Source organism: Bombus fervidus, chromosome 11 (genome assembly GCF_041682495.2).
Source record: "Bombus fervidus isolate BK054 chromosome 11, iyBomFerv1, whole genome shotgun sequence".
Classification (NCBI taxonomy): domain Eukaryota; kingdom Metazoa; phylum Arthropoda; class Insecta; order Hymenoptera; family Apidae; genus Bombus; species Bombus fervidus.
This window is the reverse complement of record NC_091527.1, coordinates 9,769,913-9,792,080: the sequence shown is the minus strand read 5'-3', so window position 1 is coordinate 9,792,080 and position 22,168 is coordinate 9,769,913. Positions and strand designations below refer to the sequence as shown.

General features: G+C 40.1%; 1 protein-coding gene and 1 long non-coding RNA gene across 3 annotated transcripts; both read left to right on the top strand.

Moving 5' to 3' along the window:
- The first annotated feature begins 702 nt into the window (after positions 1 to 702).
- Positions 703 to 8,127, top strand: LOC139992082 (uncharacterized). The gene is made up of 5 exons (XR_011801012.1): positions 703 to 1,327; positions 1,434 to 2,268; positions 3,356 to 3,504; positions 3,584 to 3,948; positions 8,028 to 8,127. It is a non-coding gene; the product is annotated as an uncharacterized lncRNA (long non-coding RNA).
- Positions 8,128 to 11,755: 3,628 nt separating this feature from the next.
- LOC139992060 (uncharacterized) lies at positions 11,756 to 22,042 on the top strand. Of its 2 annotated transcripts, XM_072012581.1 has the most exons (8): positions 11,759 to 12,094; positions 12,276 to 13,078; positions 13,248 to 13,384; positions 13,955 to 15,143; positions 16,591 to 16,842; positions 19,232 to 19,555; positions 19,900 to 20,178; positions 20,791 to 22,042. In XM_072012581.1, the coding sequence occupies exons 4-8, from the start codon at positions 15,127 to 15,129 to the stop codon at positions 20,984 to 20,986; spliced, it is 1,068 nt and encodes a 355-aa protein (XP_071868682.1). In that variant the 5' UTR covers positions 11,759 to 12,094; positions 12,276 to 13,078; positions 13,248 to 13,384; positions 13,955 to 15,126; the 3' UTR covers positions 20,987 to 22,042. The 2 variants fall into 2 exon arrangements, with proteins under 2 accessions (XP_071868684.1, XP_071868682.1); XM_072012583.1 differs by having other exon boundaries at positions 11,756 to 12,094; positions 13,248 to 15,143; positions 19,900 to 20,188; positions 20,791 to 20,991.
- Positions 22,043 to 22,168: the final 126 nt, after the last annotated feature.

Below are 22,168 nucleotides of genomic sequence, written 5' to 3'. Positions count from 1 at the left end.
TTTCCTGAAACGTTTTCTAAACAATCAGCTTACAAACAAAAGGAAGGATGATTTTTGTGCGGTAATTTTTCGTTATACACGCAAATAGTTCCATAATCGATGGGAGGTCAATATCACGGACGTAGGTTCTTGTGAACGTGATCGCTTTCGTCATTTATAGCTTATAGCTGATATCTGGCGAGTTATGAAACGTGGGGGCATCTAGGTGGCTCGGGGACAGAAACAGCGTCGCCCGCCGCTCGGTTGGTCATCGTCGACGCAATAACGCGGACTCAGCAACTGATAAGCAATCCCGCACGTTAATGGCTCGCGCTCACGACTTGGCAAAAAGCCAGTGCGTGTTGGCGGAATGAGAATCTTACAGCCACGTCCATTCATTTTCTTCTTCTATCTCTTTCTCTCTGTGTTAGACGTAACACGTTGGATTAAGTGCTATCTTTACAAACTTTTACTCATCTTCACACTCAGGCGCCAAGCACATCTTCAACGTTTATTCACTTCTATGCTCGTTTATCTCTAATTAGTGTCGATTACGGTGCTTTATTTCTTTGCAATCACTTCTTAATATTGTCCCTAAAACATCATGGATATTTTTGTAAATTGATAAATATATAGACAAACAGTTTCACTTAATTGATATATGTGAAATATTTCTTTCGTTAATTAATAATTAGAGAGGTGGATATTTTTAAAGATTACTCTTTTTATAACACTTCAATGACATTTTCGTTCCAAAGACATTCTTTGAGAGGGTTAAGATAGTTCATCCTCGTTAATTTATATAGAATAATATATTACTGTAACACAAATGAAATGGTAAGTATGAATTTTAAATACTCCTGAGAAAGAAAATATTTTTTACGATATATACGATATCTATTTAAGATATTTTCACGGAACAGTCAACGTTAACCATCTTCGTGTTTCAGAAGCTATGCCTGTTGCAGTTACAGTAGTTTTGTCTACCAGAAAGTAGTGAGAATTTTTACGGACGATTTGCACGGATTATACCAGCCTGACAAGATGATTAAAAAGACCTGCGCGTTCGCTTTAGCATAGCGTGACCCCTTTTTGGCACAGTAAATCCCGCAGCTTCTTATTCCACCCTTTCAGAAAAAAGTTTGCCCACCCCTCGGTTAACTGGTAAACGCCTCGAGCTGTCTGCACGCGCACCTGCTATGTATATCGCCCAGCCGTTTCTTACCACGCGACCACGACTTATGTCCTCTACTGATAGATAACTTTACAGAGCAAAGAGAATATCGTTGCATTTCGATGGAACAATATTGGACGAACTATCAAAAAAGAAAAATTCTTGATTTTCTTTGTAAGTATATACGTTTTATAAATATTGAGAGAGGAAAATTGCATCACTTTATCCTGTTTGTTCTCTATTAAAATCACCTACTCTTTTTGTGCACGGTCTGTGTCAGCTGATTACCATGCAGTCTCACACGTGACTTGATCTTGGAATAAGACGGATGCGTGAGGCGATTGCGTTATGTTCATGGATTCACGATCCGTTCGCAACATAGATTTCTCGTCGAACAGACGCAAGATGGTTCAAGATTTACAATTATTCGATGGTACTCTCGGATAGAATTTTCTATAAATTCTCTTTACGAAAGTCAATATATTCTTATGAAGAGCAATCATGTTCGCTGGTACTCTGTTACTTATATTGCAGTACGTAATGTAATAAGTACGTCAACGTATCTACGTTAACTTAATTTAAACTACATCGCCAAAGACGAACATCTTAAATTTTTCCACGGTACAATCGATTCCAACAGTAATAATCGAAAAACTATTCTCCAGGTAGAAAATAAATTTTTTCCATAAATTTTCTCGGATACAGAACAGTTGGATGAACAATTTTCGTGGTAGAAGCCGTGAAGACGTTTCGATGCTGCAATTTGTAAGACAAATGCGTTGTTCACCTAACCATCTGTTAAGTATGTTTCGTCGTGAGATATGTTCAGATCCGACGATCGAGGGTTACAGATCGCCAACGATGGGTAGCCTTTACAGTATCCTCTTTCTCTCTCTCTCTCTCTCTCTCTCTCTCTTTCTCTCTCCCTTCTCTCCACCTCTCTCTTTCCTTTTTTCACGAGGAAACACGAGCGTAGAGACAGGGTGGAGACCCGAATCCTGAAGCAGTGGACCGTGAATGCGATACCAGGTTTGCCATGCTTCGGTGTGGGGGTGGTACCGTCAAACAACCGTTCGTCGACCATCCCTTCGTAGTGCAAATCCCATCCTCTGCAAGTCGGTTGCGATCTCTATATATATATGTCGGGTTGGCGTTGGGACTTCGGTTTGGGGCGTGTAAAGAATCTGCACCTGGGTCGCTCATCGTCGTTGTACAATCGATGATATTGTTTATTGTCACAAATATAGGATAAACTACTGGACTCAATACTCGAACGATAACGACAATGATTGTGGGGTCGGTATAGCGAATCCACAGCCCACGGAATAACTGATCTACTTCGCTTCAAGATCTAACTCGCACTTCACTTACTACTCGTGATACTTGTCCCTCGATTTACTCTGTACTACTCACACACTAGGTCTCTGGCTAGTAAGACTCCAAGCAAGAGAATGCCCTCCCCTCGCTGCCGAGCAAAGCTATCTAAGGTGTCCTTATGGCACCAGGTCATCGGATTATTCGGAGAAAATCCCATAACGGGCTACAGGTATACAGGCTGATAGAACAAAGGCCACCTGCCAATTGTGTACGATACGTCACCCTCTGGCGACCATCCGTATGTCGCTAACTACGGGGCCGTTAGGTCGTTTATTGCCAAATATCGGTACGGCCGATTCATTAAAGGCGGACTATGCAATTCCACGTCTCCGTTAGGTGGAACGTTCATCCCGTGACCGTGGCTACGCTCGGCGACCGGTCGTCGCTTCGAACCCAAGCTCATTGTCTCAAGTTTCGAATAACTGTGTTTGGGTTATTTTTTAATCGCTACAGCATTCGGGTTTTTCTGAGTGATTCCAACGGGGGTCCCGTTGTCCTTCCATTTCCGACATATATATCAATTATACTTCGATATACACTGTAGCTTTTTCAATAACAGTTTCAATTTTCCTTAGAATAATAATAATCGGTGATCATTATCCTTAGATAAAAGTCATCAGAAGAAATGGGAAACACAATACTATATTATTTTATTTTTATTCTTATTCGGATAAATAAAATAAAACTTATTTTATCGTTATTTCGATGGGTCTTAGCAGTAAAATAGATGTAAAAGTAGCAGGTTCACAGAGATACTCGATAGACTAGACCAAATCTAAAGGAGTTATATTCCCTAGTCCGTTCGAAATCAATTTGTCACTCAAGGTCACTTCCCGGACTGTGAACGACGTCAAAGTGAACGGACATCGCGAATATGCACGAGACAGTGCTTTGCGCTTTCCGCCTTCGAAACAAAGGAACAAACGTGCAGCAAGAAGATAAGAGATAGAGTGAGGAAATAAAGAAACGATATGGTGAGATTTACTTTTCAACGTTTTAATTAATTCCGTTGCAAAAAGGTAACAAAAGTCTCTTAACTGATGTTTTTTCTAGAATGTACATACTTTGTGAAATGCAAGACTACTAATCACAGCTGCGATAATAAAGAAGTTATGCAAGTTCTAATATTTATTCATAACATAACTTTATACGATTACGTCTCATCATCTGTAAGCAACGAGCGTGACATATAGACATAAACGCATGGCTGCTTTGAAGACATACTACTTCTGGCATTGTTTAGAAAAACTGAGGCGTTAGCGATTACAAAAGAAATGTAGATTAGAAGAATAGTTCCGACATCATCACCATATGAAATACACCTGACATAGGAGTTAACCGTGAGATTAGAGTGCGTCAAGTTGTATGTCAGCCCCTATTCGAAGACACAAAGCTACCTGTTAAACCGGTAGAGCAAGGTAATTAGAGTTTTGTGGTTGCAGACTATATATCAGCGGCGTCTTTTTTTCTTGGCTTAATTAAAAGATGATTACTTAACGAGGGTCATCGATACTCTCAGTCACTAACGAGCTCCTCTGTCGCCGAAAACATCTATATAGTCGAGCTATAATTTCGAGATTTCTATCTGACCATGGAACGCCATTTGAAGCCATGGGATTGTCTAAAAATGAATGCATCGGTATGCGTGTCTATGAGGCTTAAGCTATGGGGCAATTAGTTATCCTGCATTCTTGTCCTAATTCGTCTAGTTTTTAAGATCAGTCAAAAGTGATTTTCGACTGTATCTTTTCACTGTTTCTCTCCCTTTTTCTTTCACTTTTCGCAATGACAAGTGAAACTAAGTTTGAAACGAGTGCGTGGTAGGATGAGATCTAAAACGAGGTATTAAAAAAAATGATGTCCAACGAAAGGGCGAAATGTCTCCGCGTCCATATATCGCGATCAATCGTTTCCACGCGATAGATCACCAGTCACGTGCCGCTGCGTGCCGGTTCATCGATCACGATTAGTCGTACGACCTGCCAGAAGTTCATCGATTTTCGAGCCACCCTGAAATCAACTCGTGTGACAACAATTCATGCGTTCAGTGGTCGAAAACGATGCACCCTGTCCAATACGCGTTTTGCACGAAGCGATATGAACCAAACACGATAGGATATATGGTTGGCTCGATAAAGACATGACTTCTTACGTATTAGATATTATATTATTCTAGATAAGACAAAGATTGATCGAACTAGATTACTATTATCGTCTTATAGGAATCAAACATTCGACGAGAGGAACGTGAAACGTTTATTGGACTCTGCAAACCGATACAACCTTTTGATCTCCAATCCGTGTCTTGGATCGTAGATGCATCGCATATTTGAATTCTCAAAAGACCGGTGCAACGACATTCTCTGCGATACTCAGCCGAATATATGTATTTACAGGACTGAACTCTTGAGCAGAACTCTTTGTTCTCCTTCATATAAAATTCTGAGCGGTCTCCGGGGCACTTTGCCGATCAGTTCACTGCTCACTTTCGAATGTATTCGCTAGGGAATTTCGGGTTATGTTTTCCATTCTCGGGAGCGGAAGCGTCGGCCTCCTTTGATCTGACGACCGGCAACGTTAGCTTTTAAGCTTATAAAAGTGACGAGCAGATGGTTATGATAACAATAATTTGATCGTCGATATAGTCAGCCTTTTTGCACGCACGTGTCAATGTAGTATTTTTATTTATATAGGGTATATTAAAGTTTCATGGTTCAGAAACTGTGTATTAGGCATCGCATAAAAGACTTCAAACGAGGACCGATCGAAAAATTTGAACATTTTCTTTGCAAGTATATTTTCTAGAATTATTTTGGTACGATTTGAAAGCACGTGGTTTGTAGTGTCAAGTCAAACAGTTAGCCGGTTGCGTATTTGTCGGGAAAGTACGAATTCTCAAAGCGGAGAACCGGCTCCCTTCGAATCGATCGAGAATTAATCCGACTGCTATCACGTCTCGCAAACGTCACTCCATTGTCTCATTGTCCATTGGAGTGAGAGATAGCGATGGAGCAGTAGAGAACGAGAGATGACTTTCCTTCGTTCCTATCTTGCCTCCTTTTGAGATCCCGTCTCGATCCTATTGGAGGCCAAGGGGATTCTCTGTTCTTCTATGGGCAACTAATGCCATCGAACGAGAATTGAGGCTACGACCTGTATCCACGACTGGTTTCTCCGATTGCTTTTTATCGCTTTTTCCATATTTATTCACCGACTGCACCAATTAAGTTCCCGATCTTTCATTATATAAGTTAATTCTCCATCGAAAGAAAAAAACGAACACCAAATAAATCGAGACTCAATTTTATATTTTAATTTATAGTTTCACCGTTTATTTATTAAGAATATACAGGGTGGGTCAAAGATAGTTTCCTCCTAAACCCCTTCTTTAAATTCAGCATTATTCTTACGTTAACTCGGCTTAAAAAGTGACATTAAACCAATTTTCATATACATACTCTTCCTTAGTCGATACTTTTAAACAATCTACACGCAATGTAAAACTTAAATACGAACAGAGTATTTTTCACATGCTTCTTAGTCGTGTCTCCATAGATGGGTCCCGATTATCAGATTATCAGATGGGTTCTCGATTCAACCGGTTTGGCTCTCGTTCTTCGGTCAACTCGGCCCGTTCTGTCGGCCGTTATCAGCGAAACATTAAGCGGACAAAGAACAGAGGGCTGCTACAGACTATAGATCAGATCGTTCTCGGTGATCAGGGTTCATACATGAAGATTCCTCGAGTGTATCCGCTGAAAAAGGGCGTCATGCATGGCTCGCACCAGGGTGTCATCTGCACCCTCTGCAGCTCGACCAGCTCTGTCGACGATCTTCACGGTCAATATAACGGATGTCGTAAAATCAATTAGTGGCGAATTGTGCCGCAGCCCGGATCGTGTGCACCATATACGCGGCTCGTAAAGTTCCTCTTTTCTCTATGATCTTCTCGGGGAACTGCGTGTTCCCCGATCACCGGTTCCACTCCGTGATCACTTCTCACCGGAGGGTGGTGCAGGAACATCCACTTGCCATGTATCTTTGCTTTTCTCATCTTTAACCACCACCAATGTTCTATTATAATTTCACATATTCTTCGCGAGTCGTTTAGAAATTGTATTTGAGTAGCTGCTTTTCTATGATTTTCTTAAGGTCTACTTTGAAGTTAGCCCTCCATGCTTCAAGCCGAACCAATTATTTTGAAAATATCAAAATACAAATCTAAATGTATTAAAATCTTTTCTATATCAAAGCAATCTTCCAATCGTTTCAAATCCTTCGCGTCTATAGAAAAATGCGAAACAGAACAGTAACAAAGAGTGGCATGTTTTTGTAACAAACAATAGAAATCGTTGGTTGGCCCGAGCATCGCGTTCCGGTATGACTCGAAGCTATTCAGCAATTAGTAGCGTCATAATGATTCGCTTAAAATTTTTCGTATGTCGATTTCACGCCGCTCCGACAATAGCTTGGCTGATACCAGCTTTTGAATGGGCCAATCGGTCTTACAAAGACCGTGGCTTTCCTTTCCGCCGCGTTTCAATGTGCAGTAAATATTATCAGGTAGATACCGCTACGGCTGTTTTTTGGTGAATTGATGAGATTGCCAGTTCATTTCTTTTGCCTTTCGTTCGCTTTCTTTCCTATTCCCATTCCTTTCCCGTCGTTCTTCCAAGAAACCACCCCCGCATGAAGAAGCTTCGACGACATTCGGACAAATCTTTGGGACTCGACGCCGTAACCAATTCGAAAGAATTTCCCGTGACGACCGCTTCATTGTGCGTGTTTACAAGCTGGACGATTTTCACGTTGTCAAAAGGTCGAAATATTTTTAAGAAATACAATGAAAATTTGTAATATCGTAGAGGCAAACGCATCGACGGAATAAATGGTTTAAATATCGGCAAAATATACGTAGAATATCGGCGAATATAACGTCTGTTAATTTTTTCACGATTTTTTCCTTCTTCCAGTGGCAACAACTCGAATCTCAGTAAACTGTACAAGTTTTTATCGCCCAAGAGGCGTATATCTATGAAAAAGAGAAATAGTCCGCGTAAAACTTTAACACCCTTTGTGCGAACGTCACCCGTTACAACGCAGCGTTGCTTTCGCTAAGAGCCGGTAAAAGTCGAAATGAAGGAAGTTCTCCTCTGAATTCTATTTCCTTCGTCAAGCGGTTTGCAGCCTTGCCTATCTGTTCTCTCTTCGTCTGTCGTCCCTTCTGCCCCCTTCTCCTCGTCGCAGTTACCTCTCCCTACTTAGAAAATATAACCATCCCCAGCAGTAAATCAAGCTATTTTCACTTGTAATTATCAGCATAATAATTTTGGACAACTGCAGATTATTCTTTGTAAATTGTTTCTGTTCTATTCATCTTACTATAGGTAAACATACTACAGGTGTAGCGACGCTAATGGGCGTTCGACCGAATAGATAATTGTATTTGACTTAGCATTTATGATATTTAGAAACAAATTTTTCACACGAATTTCAGGTATAGAACCCCTAGTGACCGATCATTTACGTTAGACTGAACGAAAAGTGGAGTTCATTGTAATTCCTTATTGTCTACTAAGAAGTTCAAGGTTCATTGACGGCAGTAACTGTGTTTTACATTTTTCTATCTTTCCGTTTTGCAATGTATATTTTGCTTTTTATACTTTCTGTAGGTCGGCTTGGTCTTGATGCTCCAGCATTCTCTGGCGATTAACCCATAGCCCGAGAGTAAGAGGAACAAAATTCGTCGAAGCCGCACGTCGGTCACAAAATTCATCCTCCAGCGACAAAGTTCGAGGAGCGAAAGAAAAGGTGGCTCTCCTTGCGGATACAACTTACAAGCTACAATTCTGTGGCTACGAAGCGGCTACACCCTTTTACGAACGCGCGGCTCAACCACTCATGGACCGACCAGTTTCGCCCCGAGTGGCAAGTGTGGCGGGAATTATGCAATTATTGCATTGCGCTCGCAATTGTCGCGGAAAACGGCGACTGCCTGAATGGCCTGAGTGTCTAAGGGGTAACGGGGCAAGAAAGGGGGATTTCCTCGTCGTTTTACTACCGACATTTCCCCGTACGTTTCGTTCTCTGTTTTAATTCATTCCCGTTGGCCGCAATCACGACCACGAATCCGAGATAAATACGATTTTAATTTGCTTTCGAGCGTATGAAGTATTGAAAGATCTGCTCGAATAACAAAATAGGTGTTCACAGGGAATATAGTATAACGTAATATTTTTAAAGTAGAATTGTAAAATTGGTATATACATGGAAGTTTCGGCAAACTATTGTAAATCGAAATTTCACTAGATTCCTGTATGCGTCGGTTTCTCACGATTTCCAAGGGAAAGCCAGCCGCTCGGATGCGACATTAGTCAATCAAGTTGATGTATCGCACGATGGTCTTGAATCTAAAATGCAACTAAACCTGACGAACATTAACAAACGTCCAAATATTTCCTGTATCATTATAGAAATGGCTTGTACGACAGATTAGATAGACATTTACCGCAGCGGTCGTTGATTTTCATCAAGAGTTCGAAGCTTGACTAATAAAAGAAAAAAGAAGAAATCCTGTGTATCTCTGTTAATAAAGACGCCAATCTTTTTGATGTATAGGTCACGGACAAAGACACATCTATGCGGGTACAATATAGATTATAACCGTGCACATATACACTCACCGTTGGCCATTTAGGATATCCATTTGCGTTCGTACACGTTCCTCCATGGTATCATATATTTGCACGCACAGCGTTTTGTTGAATACAGAAAATAAGCCACGATTTTATATTAGAAATCCGACAATGCTTCCATTATAAGCTTCCATAGGCATTACGGTCCCGTGGAACTACTCAAAGATTTGAATGACTCACTGTTTGCAATAACTTAGAACTCAAGTGCTCGATAAAATCTCAGCGTGTACGGATGAATTTTAATTTCGACGAAAATAATTTTAATCGATACAGCTTTATCGTTATGAGTATTCCTTATTGATTCAGCTAATTTTTCGTCTGTTACGGAAGAACGTTCTTTGCAGTCAAATTTCAAAACATTGAACAAAAAAAAAAAAGAAAAAACAAGAATGTGACGAGTAAGCAAAGAAGACAACGCATCGAATTCTGCATTCTATCTTTTGTTATATCAGAGTCTACAAATTCCATTGTCTGCTGTCTAGCGTCGACATAAATCAAACGATTGTCACCGATCATATCGATCTATACTCTTTTGGCAATTAATTCGCCATCGTGTATAATAATAACGAGCCTGCTTGATTTGTATGTTCGTGCCTCGGCAAATAATTACTACGATAAATTCATGTCTAAATCCCTCCGCTTGTAACCCTAAAACTTAATCACCTGCGAGGGAGACGCACCACTTGATCGACCGGTTATTTATTTTTCTCGGACGATGAAGAGCTTCACATAGTGGAACTGCTTCGATTCAAAATCATGGTTTCTATAAATTTCACGGGAAGATCAAAGACCCCTTCTTACAGAGTATAATCGATCGAACAAACGTTCCTCGATTTCATTAAAACTATCTTATAGGAATTTTTATATGAAATCATAAAAGCTATCAACGAAATAATAACTCAACTCATAATTTTACAGGATTTTCTACCCATAAATTTTCCAGGAGAATATGTCAATTTCGAGGAAGACCGCTATGAGATATCAGCCGTCAGCACACGAGAACAATGTTCATTACGGAAACCAGTATTATGCTTCACGGCGGTATGTCTGTACTGTACCACGCTTGATTATTTTATATCTCTCATTTTCTGCCATCGACGAGACGAATTTATAAATTGTAAAAACTATTAAATTATGTGCATCGACCAGGGAGGAACAATCAACGTATGGACGTCGAGGGGTCAGTGCAGTAACAACGAGACGATCCGCAAATAAAGAGGACCTGTAGGAAATCTGCAAACACGAGCGAAGCAAACGGGCCAGTCCATTAATATTGCCTCGTAGGATCTGAACAAGAAACGAACGGTGGACCCGAGGTTTCTCTCCTCGAGCGAAGCTATAAAAATTAATTAGCTCTTAGAAGGAGAAGTTGAACGGCGACTATACCTCAACTCGTTCAACAAAATCCATGAAGCCATCCTCCTTTGAAACGATCGTCGACCTCACTCCGTGTTCGAAGGATCTAAGCTGGCACGGTTTCTGTAATGGATCCCCGATGGATGATCGATACGTTATCCCACAAACGACGTTCGATCCAAAACCTTTTTCTCCGCGTCGTTGTTCCAACGTATAATTAGTCATTGATTCGATTCGGGAACGTTTTGTTAAGATGATTATATTTTAGGTCTGGATCGTGTCTACAAGATGATTCATTGCGACTGTGAGATTTTGAATCGCGATATATATATATATATGTTTTATCTACTTTATCTATTTTCAGTGATGAAACAAATATTCTTTTTTTACCTTCACCTTGAAATGATTTTTGTGGTAAAGGTATTCAATTATAATGCTGCTTGAATTTTAGGAGTCAAGAGGAATAAGACGTGTGTATAATCCTCTCGAGATAATTCTTTGTTCTTTTCCGAAAATATAGTGACCCGCGTTGTACACGAAATTTTCGATAAAGTCCGTGTGTTTACCAACTCTTCACATCGGTGATGTTTACTAGCGCTAATGGCTCGTTTTACAATTGTAGGAGGAAAAGCGGCAGCCGTATAGAAAATGGAAGAGAGACGTCTAATTTAACGTAGTATAGTTGTCATACAGCACAGGGGGAATTCGATTATGGCCAGTATCCACAAATTGCCTTCTAGTTAGCGGGAATATCTTGCGGTTGAACTATCGCGAGATAATTACACTTCAACCGCTATAATAGCAAGTTAGTTATAGAGCAGCGGATCTTAACTCGGGATCTGCGAGCTTGGTTGATCGAGCACATCCACGGGCAAAGGATCCGTTCTGTCATCGTTTACTTCTCGAGAAGACAAACTTCGATCCACGAATGTTTGAGGAAGCCGTTTACCAGTCATGTGAACCACGCGATGCCAATGTTAAACTGGCTTCTTCTTCTTTCTCTTTCTATTTGTTTTTCTCCTTCTACCGTCTACATTTCCTTCGTTCATATTTCCACGAATCCTTTTCTGGTTGAAGTAACTCTAAAAATTGCAATTAGCTACGATCCCCAAGATAATTCTCGTGTCTACGAAATTGTATAAATATCGGAAGAATCGACATATTTTTAACTATAAATAATATTTCATATTAATTTGCTTTCTTTTAATTAGTTTGTAAAAAATAGCATGGAGATCGAAAGGACGAAATTGATTAAATTAGAGAACTGATCTTTAATCGACGTAGAAACGCGAGAGGAAAAAGGAGGCAGCCAGATGTAACGCGACAAGAGGTAATAGATATTTTTCCAAGATTTAAAAGTGTCTGCAAGAGTCAACCCACGGAACCTTACCTCACACTATGTGCACTGGCGTTCAAGCTCGAGAGCTCTTCGCCTTCGGAACAATAAAACCATTCCTGTGGGGGAGTGAAACAACTCTGGAAACCGTTCTTCAGATTGCTGATGGAGGCACAGGTAGATCTCTATTCGGCACTTGAAAATAAAATTCTTTCGTCGCAAAATTCTCTCGTTTAACGCACTCAACGTTTAATAAGTTATATATTTATATATTTGCAAAAATCTTATCTCTACTAATTTCCTTGTCGTTAGAACTTACCATTGTGCTGTACATAACGTAAAATTCTTCTACTCGCAGGATCATAATTCACACGCACAAACAGAGTCGAAACACGAAATGACAATGTTCCCGACTGAAAGGATACTGCGAAACAGCAACTGTACAGTCACAAAACATATTTTACGAGGCAATTGGAAATCAGAACGGTATGACTTTTGTTCGGAGATCTTTTATGAGCTCCAAAAGCGTGCATACGGAGACGGTAGTTCGTGGACGAACCCTCGAGGACCGAACAATCGAGTGCCCCAAGAACTACCTACTCACTTACAAACTCTCACCTCGACTAGTCTACCTTTCTCTGTCTCTTGTTCTCTCTCTGTCATTCCATTTCTCTCCCCCTCCCTTTTAACAACCCTGTCCTGCGGCACCGAGTCATAACCACAAGGAGTACAATGGGTGGAAACCACTGGCGGCTTTTCACTGCCACTTCTTCGTCCCGCCAATTAATTTCCGTAGAGCCGATCTCGTTCCTCAAGGAGACCACTCAAGAGCTGCCGATGGATGAGCATAAATCTTCAAATCCGTCGTGTCGCCCTTCTTTCTCCCCTCCTTTTGCCGCGTGCTATTAACGCGTTTAACTTGTGAGATCTACCTGAGTTGAGAGTAAGACCCTCGAGTGTTCACGATGGGCCAGTCATTCATCTTTTTATGACCGGCTCCTTTAAGACATCGTGCACGCGTCTAATTGTTACCTGTGTTTTATAGCTACTAGAATAAGCTATGTGACGGTATATGGTTCTTTGAAGAGGAAGGACTCGGAGGAATTTACAATTTTTGGAAAGATAGAAAAGAATTTTCTTTTCTCGGTTGAGAACCTTTGGGTAATGTTTTTTTTTTCTTTTTTTTTTTAGTAACGAGTACATTTTTTTCTAATACTAATCTGAAGATAAATTACGTTCTAAATTTCCCTATTGTTTTATATCTTTTATATTTAATTCTATTTATTCGTAAGATTCGAAGGATAATAGTGACGATGATATATTGTTGCAGCTACTGCAATATAAATAAGTAAGCTAATGGAGCATAATTTCACGGAGGCATCCGTGGGAACCGGGACATCTTCTTCAGAAGCATCTGCGAATAAAATATTCGCGGTGCACCGGTGGAAATAAGGAATCGTCGCGCAGGTGATCCATTTCAGAGAACGCGGGCGGCTCTCTATAAGTGCCTAGCCGGCGGAAAAATTGAAAAGCCGCGCTAATTCGCGCGACAATGCTTCCCGGTTGCACGCCGGGACGAAAGTTTATCGCGAACCTCGCGAAGAACGACCTTTGGCTAGTCGCCAGTCGTGGTACGATCTTGCGGGTCTCATGGCCAATGACGAGGACTACTCATGTCGCGCTGATTTGCATAATTTATTATGGACGAACGTTTCGACGACAATTTGGTCGACATCTTCCTGCGTTAGGAAAAATTTCCCAGCCGATCAAACGCTGACTTTGTCTGTACTATTGACGTCGATCATCGAATAATTTCTTTCGCAGTGTATATGCAAAAAAAGAAAGCTTCTGTCTGAGCTTCGATTATTGATAACTCTATCATGTTCATCCATTTCTACCGGAAAATAGCTGACGAAACTAATGCTTCTTTACGTTGATTTACGAAAAGCTTTACATTTAGAAGATAATCGTTTTCTTGTTATTTGTATTAATACCAATACCGATAAAGTAGTAAATTTATTTTGTATGATCGATTAGGTGAATCCACCGGGCTAGGAGGCAAACGACGAGGATGCACCAACACGCGACTCGTAACACGGAATCAGAGCCATGGCCCTCGGTAACCTCGACTTGCCTGTGTGACGCTCGGTGATGGATGCACCGGCATTTACCAAAGTCGCTCGCCAGCTCGCTAGAGTCGCCTAGACGATAGGAAGGATCAGGGTGTAAAAAAGCAGCGACTTGGTCGGTAGAAGGACAAAGGAAACGAAAGAAAGAGAAAGAGAAAGAGAAACGAGGGGGAGGAAGAAACGCGAGATCCAAAGACGGCTACAGAGGGGAAGAGAAAGAGAAATGAGGGAAAAAGGAAGGGAAAGAGGTGTGCGCGCGGAATTCAGAAGCGGAAAGAGGGATGAAAAAAAGGAAAGGGGGATAGAGCAGACAGGGAGTTAGAGTGAAAGAGTAAGAGGAAGAGAGCAGGGATTAGATCTTAGGGTGAGTGGGTAGGATTGGATTTGGCAGAGGCGGCTCCTCACGTTGGTGGTAGAAGGTTGCAGGAGAAGGAGGAAAGGGGAAGCAGAGACTTTGGTTGGTGTCCGAGTGGTGGTGGGGTTGCAGATGGGGAAACGCATCGAACCAAGGGGAGAGCGTCAGAGAAGGAGAGACGTAAGTGACAGAATAGGTAGTGGTGTAGGTGAACTGGACAACCACCAGAACTCTCGCCAGTATTTAAGGGAGAGTCGCGAGCGTAGCGCGCCAGTTACTACGGCCGATTGCCTCCACGAGGTATCCCCGAGCTAAACGGAGCCACCGTGCACTGCACCGATTTCGCTCGAAAGAAAAGGGCGCGAAAAGTCTCAACCACGTGACTCGATTTTCCGAAACATCTCTCCCTTCGCCTCTTCTATTTGTATAATTCGCGACTCCGTTCCTTCGTTTGAGATTCATGTCGATTCAGTGAGGAAACACGTCGAAACACCACGAGTTAGAGCTTCCGAGTTGACAATTAACATTTGAAAATAAGATTTGAAATCCTCGATAGGAGAAGTGAGATAGTAAAAAGGTGGTTGAGTCCGTGATAGCCATCGAATATGAACGAATGTGCGTCCCGTGAGGAAGTTCGCAGCGGTTCACGGAAGTGCACTATTTATGGAAGAGTTTGAACCGCCGCGCCAAGGGCTCTTTGGAACTTTCGCTCGTGGACCGTGCAGATGAGCGTGCTACCAAGGTATCGTAAGATTTTTCAGCTTATTTCAAGAGAACAAGAATTTTCTAGGAATCGTCTCTTTTATCGCGTATAACCGACAAGATATTAAGAATTCTTGAAAAAGCAACCGATTAAAGGGAACGATACGGATACGTGTAATTTTTATCTCGTTCTTTCAAACGCGATAATATTTTTGCGGACTGCATGAAATCATGTGTCATCGTTCCAAGATTAGATGCTACCGCAATTCCAAATTTACGTCATGATTACTTTTATCACGAAACTCGTTAAACTCTATCGACGGAAGGCTAATGTTTTATTTAAAAACCGTTAAAATTTCTGTAATTAAACAAATTAAAACATTACAGAATTCCAAGATTCCAGAATCTCTCCCCGCGTTTTTATCTTTCTGCTCGTTTTTACTTGTCTTTTGTCTAAGTCTCCGAGAAGAGGGATTGTTTTGCCGCAGCAATGGAATTTTAGGACGCTAAAAAGATTAAAACATTGCAACATTCAGATATCCAGATATTATTTCTTATTTTCTTTTTTTTTTCTTTATTTACATTTTATGTATATATGTATATGTTTGAGAAAAAAGGTTTTTTCGGTGAGAGAACATTAGAAATTTGCGGGGTTTCTCGAGAAAAAATAATAAACAGTCGTGGAACATATGGCTGTGCAGATATCATACGTGTTAATTACGTAAGAGCTAGCATACAGAGGCGCGGCTTCTTTTTATCTTGCCGATGAAAAGAAGATGATCGAGCCTGTGATGGCAAAGCGCCAAACAGTTCTCCACGAACGACGAGAAGAAACTGCGACAGGATCGCGGGTGGTATCGGCCCCGGTGGCTTGTCAAAGCCACGGCTCGGTGCTTTAATTTCTTCAAATCGAAGTTGTACGCCAGAAATTGATACCTCCGTTACACCGTCCATCGATCCAACCAATTCTCTTTACAACCTGTCTGTTATTGAATTTGCCAATAATACAGATAATCCAAAGAGTACAGAAACGAACAGAGATTTCACTTTGAATAGACGAACGCTAAATTATTACACATAAACATGGAAAAATTTATATAGCGATTTATAATTTATTCTAATCATAAACTCACACGAGAAACAAAATATTTTTATATAATAGAAATATTTTACGTAAGCTTATTTAATAAAAAATAATGGTAACTGAAAGAATTTATTTGGCAAATAATATAGAAGTCGAACGGAAAGTATAATTTCATAAAATTTAATTTATTTATTCTTAGAAGCTGCATATCTGAATAATATCAAAGAGGAAAAAGCTGTACGTCTGTCTGTAACGTTAAACTGAATAGCGAGAGAGAAGATGTAACATGAAACTCCTCCGAATTCCTCTGGCCAGAAAATAAAAGGATAGAAATAAAATTCAATTTGCTACCAGGCATCGTGGCGGATAGCTTAACGAGGCAATAAATATCGCGTGTGTCCAGGGAAAGAAGGCGAATCATTTGGATCCCGTACTCGATGCTGCTGGCATTTGGGCTGCTCCTGGTGCTGTCGGACGCCGGAGCTGCTCACCAACAATCGAACCTCCTCCTACCGTTCACGAACGTCTCGTTTGGATTCGCCAAGGCCGCAACTAATCGCGGTATTTCAGTCACCAGGATCCTACAGGACGGGGAACTCGAACGGGTGATTCGACTGCCTGGAATTTGCGCCAAGGAGACCATCGTCAATTGGGGGTAAATGATCTTCATCCTGTCTCTAAAAGAATGCTCCTTTTATTAGTTTTAAGAACCAAAGATCCTCTTCGAAGTTTCCTTCTTTTTTTTTTTTTTTTTTTTTAAATATTTCTTTTAATCTCTCGTTTAATTCTTAGCTACAGAAGAGTAAATTTATTATTTCATTACCATTTGAGAATTCGTTTATGTTTTCAATTCAAACCAAACAGTTACGTTAGATCAATCTTGTAACAGTGATTTTAATAAATAAAATTACCAAGAAACTTAAAGCCTACGTACCTGTAGTAAAATTGCAAAAATACGAATGTCTGTAGTTTAAAATTTATTGCATCACACAAAGTCAATTCTCTGAAATGTTTCTGCATCGATTCCCACCTAGTCGACTCACGACCGCGTAGTATACATATTAATCGCGAATAAACTTCGTGAAAACACTTGGCAAGAATTTCTTCTTGAAACGCAAAGTTCGATTGTTTTTCCGATCGACGTTAGAGCAACATCGTAGCATCCTCTTTGCCTGGAATAACATTTCCTTCAACTAGGAGGGAACAAATCTCCTGAAGAGACAGCATCTCACGACTACAACCCTCCCGGTGAAACCGTAGGAGTCGGTGTTAGCGAAGAGGAAAACAATGCCTCCTTTCAGCATTGCCAATACGCGTGGGAGCCACGAGACTGGCTACGTATGCATTTAACTTCGGTTACCTCTTTCAATACGCCGCGCGTCGTCGTTTTTACATCGACTAACTGATACCGGGCATACGTTTGCAGTTTACTGGACGCGCGTCCTTGTCAGCCGGAAACTGCATAGAATTACCACAGCGCTAAATCGAGTCAGTCGGCTTTTTTTCTTTAAAAAGAGACTCGCGTATTTCCCACGTGAGTGTGCCTCTTCACGCGATTCTTTCTTTTTAAAGATCCAGTGCGTCCAGATGCTTCTTCTCCCTTGAAGATTTACGACTAAAGGTTTAGAGAATAATACAAAGATTTTCTCGGGGAGAACAAAAATTGAAAAATTTTTCAATTCGCTACGTTCCTCGAATTTTCATCCCGATCAACGATTGATTTCAAACGAAAACAGTAACGTTAGATATTCCGGTTGAACGATCGCATGGGAAGAAATAAAAAGAAAAACAAGAAACGATATTATACTTTCAAACAGGAAAATTAAAAGCGAAGCGTACTTTCCAGCAAGTACAACGATGGTTATATCGTATTTTGTTAAATTTTCGGATCGAAAACAATTTATCGCGTACAGCCGTGGACAGCGACCGCTAAGCCAACCGAGGCCTTAAGCCGAAAAGCGGCAAGTTAAGTAAGCAAGGATTAGGTGAAAGCAGGAGACCGAACATCGAGAACGGTCCCAGAGCTGCTGGCCTCGGACCAGCGGTTGTAACTCATCTGCGGATACTCTCACGAGGATACCAGGGAATTCCACGACCGCGAAACGTCACCTTGCACTTAAATCGGTGAAAGCTCTTTTGCTGTAACGAGAAAAGCACGCGGCTTGCCTGTTCTCATGATTCGCCAACGACACCATCGTTCTCGAACCATCAATTCTTCAACGAGAAACGAAATCTTCCGATTCGATGAATACGTTAGAGAACTCCAATCCTTCTCGTTTACGATCTCTGTGGTAACTGTTTATACGTTTGATTCGTTACGATTGTCAGCTAGATGAAAAATAACGAAGAATGATTCTACTTGTATCAAAGTTCGCAAAATGTGAAATTAGAAGGTGAAAAAATAGGATCAGGGCTAAAAGAATCGGTTGAATGGTTCTCGCTCTATGCTTAATTGTAAATAGTATCGCGAAATAGAAGGTTTATCGTTTCTTAATCGCTCAAAGTGATTCATACGTAACAAGTAGACGAAAAGACACGTATTGGAACGAGAACACATGGACGGAACATTGTTATCGGGGAACAGCCGTCGACGAATGTAACGACGACCATTTAACGTCGAAGATGTTTATCGACGAGTTGAAAAGAAGGCGGGGGAGCATCAATCATAGCTACGCGTTAATCACGAGGAAGTATCGTGCAACGCGTGCGTGTGATCAATCTAGCGTGAATTACTCGGGCATCGCGTTAGGGTTTTAGCTACTTTAAATGAGCGTATTAAATTAAATTAAAGGTGCGTCTCTTCTTGTGTCGTTCGTTGTCGATGTGAAAAGAACTAACAACTAAAAAAACGTTAAAAAGAGTAAAGCTCAAGCTACTTGAGAAGAATATTTTTCGCGTTATATGCAACTGATAGTTTATTAAAATTCATGTTAGGAAAAGATAATTCATTTTCTAAGCTTCGGCATATATCGTTATAACGTTTTTAAATTGCAGTGATTTAAATAATAATTCTATTCTTTATAATACGTGTATGACTGTGATAGAGATACGGACGTAGCACTGAGGCAGGTCTGGCTACAGGAGACGGCCAGAAAGGTGCAACTGATATACGAGGGTGGCACGCTTACTGACTGCGTGGACGAGAAACTCGATGTCGGTGACGAGAGATCCTGCACATCAAGCACGCACTTGGACGACGATTACGACGATGAAACGTCCGTCGAACTGTTCGATGTGGACGATCAGGAGGACTCGTCGAGGATCCCGCAGGACCTCTCCTGGCTCTCGTCCACGTCGGATCTACGTCATCGGTGCACCCACGTAAGGAACAGGGCGCGAAATCAATTGATTTTACAACATCGACGAAGGTATAAAAACTATAATAAAAAGAAAATCTATGAAATATAGCATAGAATAAAAAAACTGTGATTTTGTTTTATAGTATCATCTAAGAATATAACGAAATATATCGAGATTCAGTCATTGAATCGCTTTGGATAGAAATAACGAATAAAATCTTGGATAAAGGTTTTTTTAACCAGTCCATCTCGATGTGCTAGTTAACTTTTTTCTTCAAATATATCATAAAGACACTTTCAGCTTTGCTAAATCGATAAATCGAATTTCTAAAATAGAAGAATTATCTGCTTGTCGTACTTGTTACAGAGATAGAGAGAGTTTTCAGTTTTTCTTTATATATCACGTAATACAGGAAATACTCGAAGCTTTTAAACGGAACGAGCAGCAGTCACCGCCAGAGACGAGGTAAGAGCCGCTCGCGAAGGGACTTGTTGATGATCCCGGGGACACAATGGTGCGGCCGCGGTCATCGGGCCACGAAATACACGAATCTGGGCGGTTTTGGCACGGCAGATGCCTGCTGTCGCAGACACGACACGGCGTGTCCTTTTTTCATCCCTGCTTTCGAGACGCGCTACGGTCTTTTCAACTGGGGTATCTCGAGCATGATGCATTGTGCCTGTGACGAACGGTATCGAACGGTATCGATTACAGTGCTGCTTTGCTAACTGGCCTCAAATCTGGCCAAGGTCCTGTTGCATTACTCAATTAATATTATTATTATATATCAATATTGATATTACAAATCGTAAGTTAGAAATTATCGATGCTAAGAAGTTCCACGTGAAATTGATAGAGAGATAGAGTTTAGCTGGAATTTCCTATAAGGACGCTTTCAGTTCAGTTAGACGCAGCGTTCACACACAGAGATTTTCTAACAGTGTGAGATGCTTGTACATCGAAGAAGCGTATTTCGCACAAACGATCTCCAACTATTGCATTTGCATCAAACGTACGCGTTTTATAGGAAATTCCATCCTTAGACAGCAATGCTGTCGTGTTGTCTAAAGTTGTCAGTCAGTCTATATAGAATCAGTTGAATGTCGGGATTCGGACGTCGATGTCAGACAAATGAAATAAAAAAGATACATTTCCAAGAAGTAGCTTCAAGAGTAAAGACGACCAACTCTTAGCGAGATAAAATTTTGGCCAGTTAGCAAGGCAATCTGTAGATTCAAATGAATTTATCAAAGACCAATCCGAATGCGAATCGAACTTATCAAATTCTCTATAATATTTACAGATTTCGTACGTGTTTAAAGATGGCAGACACAGCATCCGCGAATTTTATCGGCAAAATCTTCTTTGACGTTCTAAGAACGAAATGTTTTATATTGAAACCGCAGAAGGTTTGTACGAAATGGTCCTGGATGGGCAAATGCCAGCATCACGAATACCGAAAGCAGGCTCATGTCCGTGAAAATGTTCCTTATCATTAAATTAAATGGAAGAGATTTAAAAAGAGAGCGACGAATGTTTGAGAATATTCTTTTTCTAGAGATGTCAATACCAATTCTCAGGGATGTAATAGTTTATCGAGAGTATTCGATCGTGACTCGATCGGTCGTTTTTGGACAACAGATCACAGATAAAAACAGTCATCCTCTTTGATCGTCTGAATGACAGAATGACAATACGTAGTGGTCGCTGTAGAAAGTGTAATCATTAGAGTAGATTGACGACAGTTTTATATCATATTTCAGTTCCTTGGATCGATTCTTTGTAAGATCGAGTTAATCTTCATTTATAATTGAAAAGTTAATTGGTCGAGTATCTGGAATCTTTCAAACATATCAACTATGAAAATTATATGAAGCAGATTTACTTATATAAAAGTGGTTTATATTTAATTTTTCATATTTGCAAGGTCAGATTCGTTTTAGACTGCTGATTTTTACTTAGTGGCTTAATGGTAAAATGAAATGAAATGGAGAAATGAAATCGTTCGAAATAGACAGGGTATCATTTTTATTATCTATATACTAACTATGTAGTCGTTATTGTCTTTGAAAATGCCAAATAAATTATTCTGTAGATAAATTATAATAAAACTGTACATATCATGAGTAGCATAATTTTTCAAGCATAAAAGAACTAGAAAAAATCGCTATATTAACAAGTAGTTTAGAAAATGAAAAAATCTCTTTCCTACAAAATTGTTGACTCTTGTAATTAGAAATCTGCGTAATAGTTCACTTACTTTTATCTTATTTTCTTGGTTACGTGTACGGTAACGCTAATTCCGCGTTAATTGTGCTCGTGCATGTATTCTGTATGATTGTATTTATGTATGAACGAGTCATGTTCTTGCGATGTAAAAATGTTGAAAAGAAAATCAAGATTGTAACGATACAAAAGTATTTAAATATTGAAATATACGCTGTATTTAAATGCGACATATAAAAAATAAGTGTAATAAGTTAAATATGCAATATCTCCTCGTATTGTATAAATGAAAATAATTCATAGATATATATATAAACTATCAAAATTCTTAACAGTAGGTACATCGTTGTAAATATGTATAATAGTGATATAGTACTAACATATTTAATAAAGGATGCATTATAAAAATAATTAGAATAAAACCTTATGAAAATTATCAAAATTCATATACATAA

What these genes read in the sequence shown, in the direction of transcription:
- LOC139992060 (XM_072012581.1), top strand. An exon ending in ATTTTACAACATCGACGAAG is followed by an intron (nt 19,556 to 19,899) that starts GTATAAAAACTA and finishes CACGTAATACAG; the next exon opens with GAAATACTCGAAGCTTTTAA. An exon ending in CATTGTGCCTGTGACGAACG is followed by an intron (nt 20,179 to 20,790) that starts GTATCGAACGGT and finishes TAATATTTACAG; the next exon opens with ATTTCGTACGTGTTTAAAGA.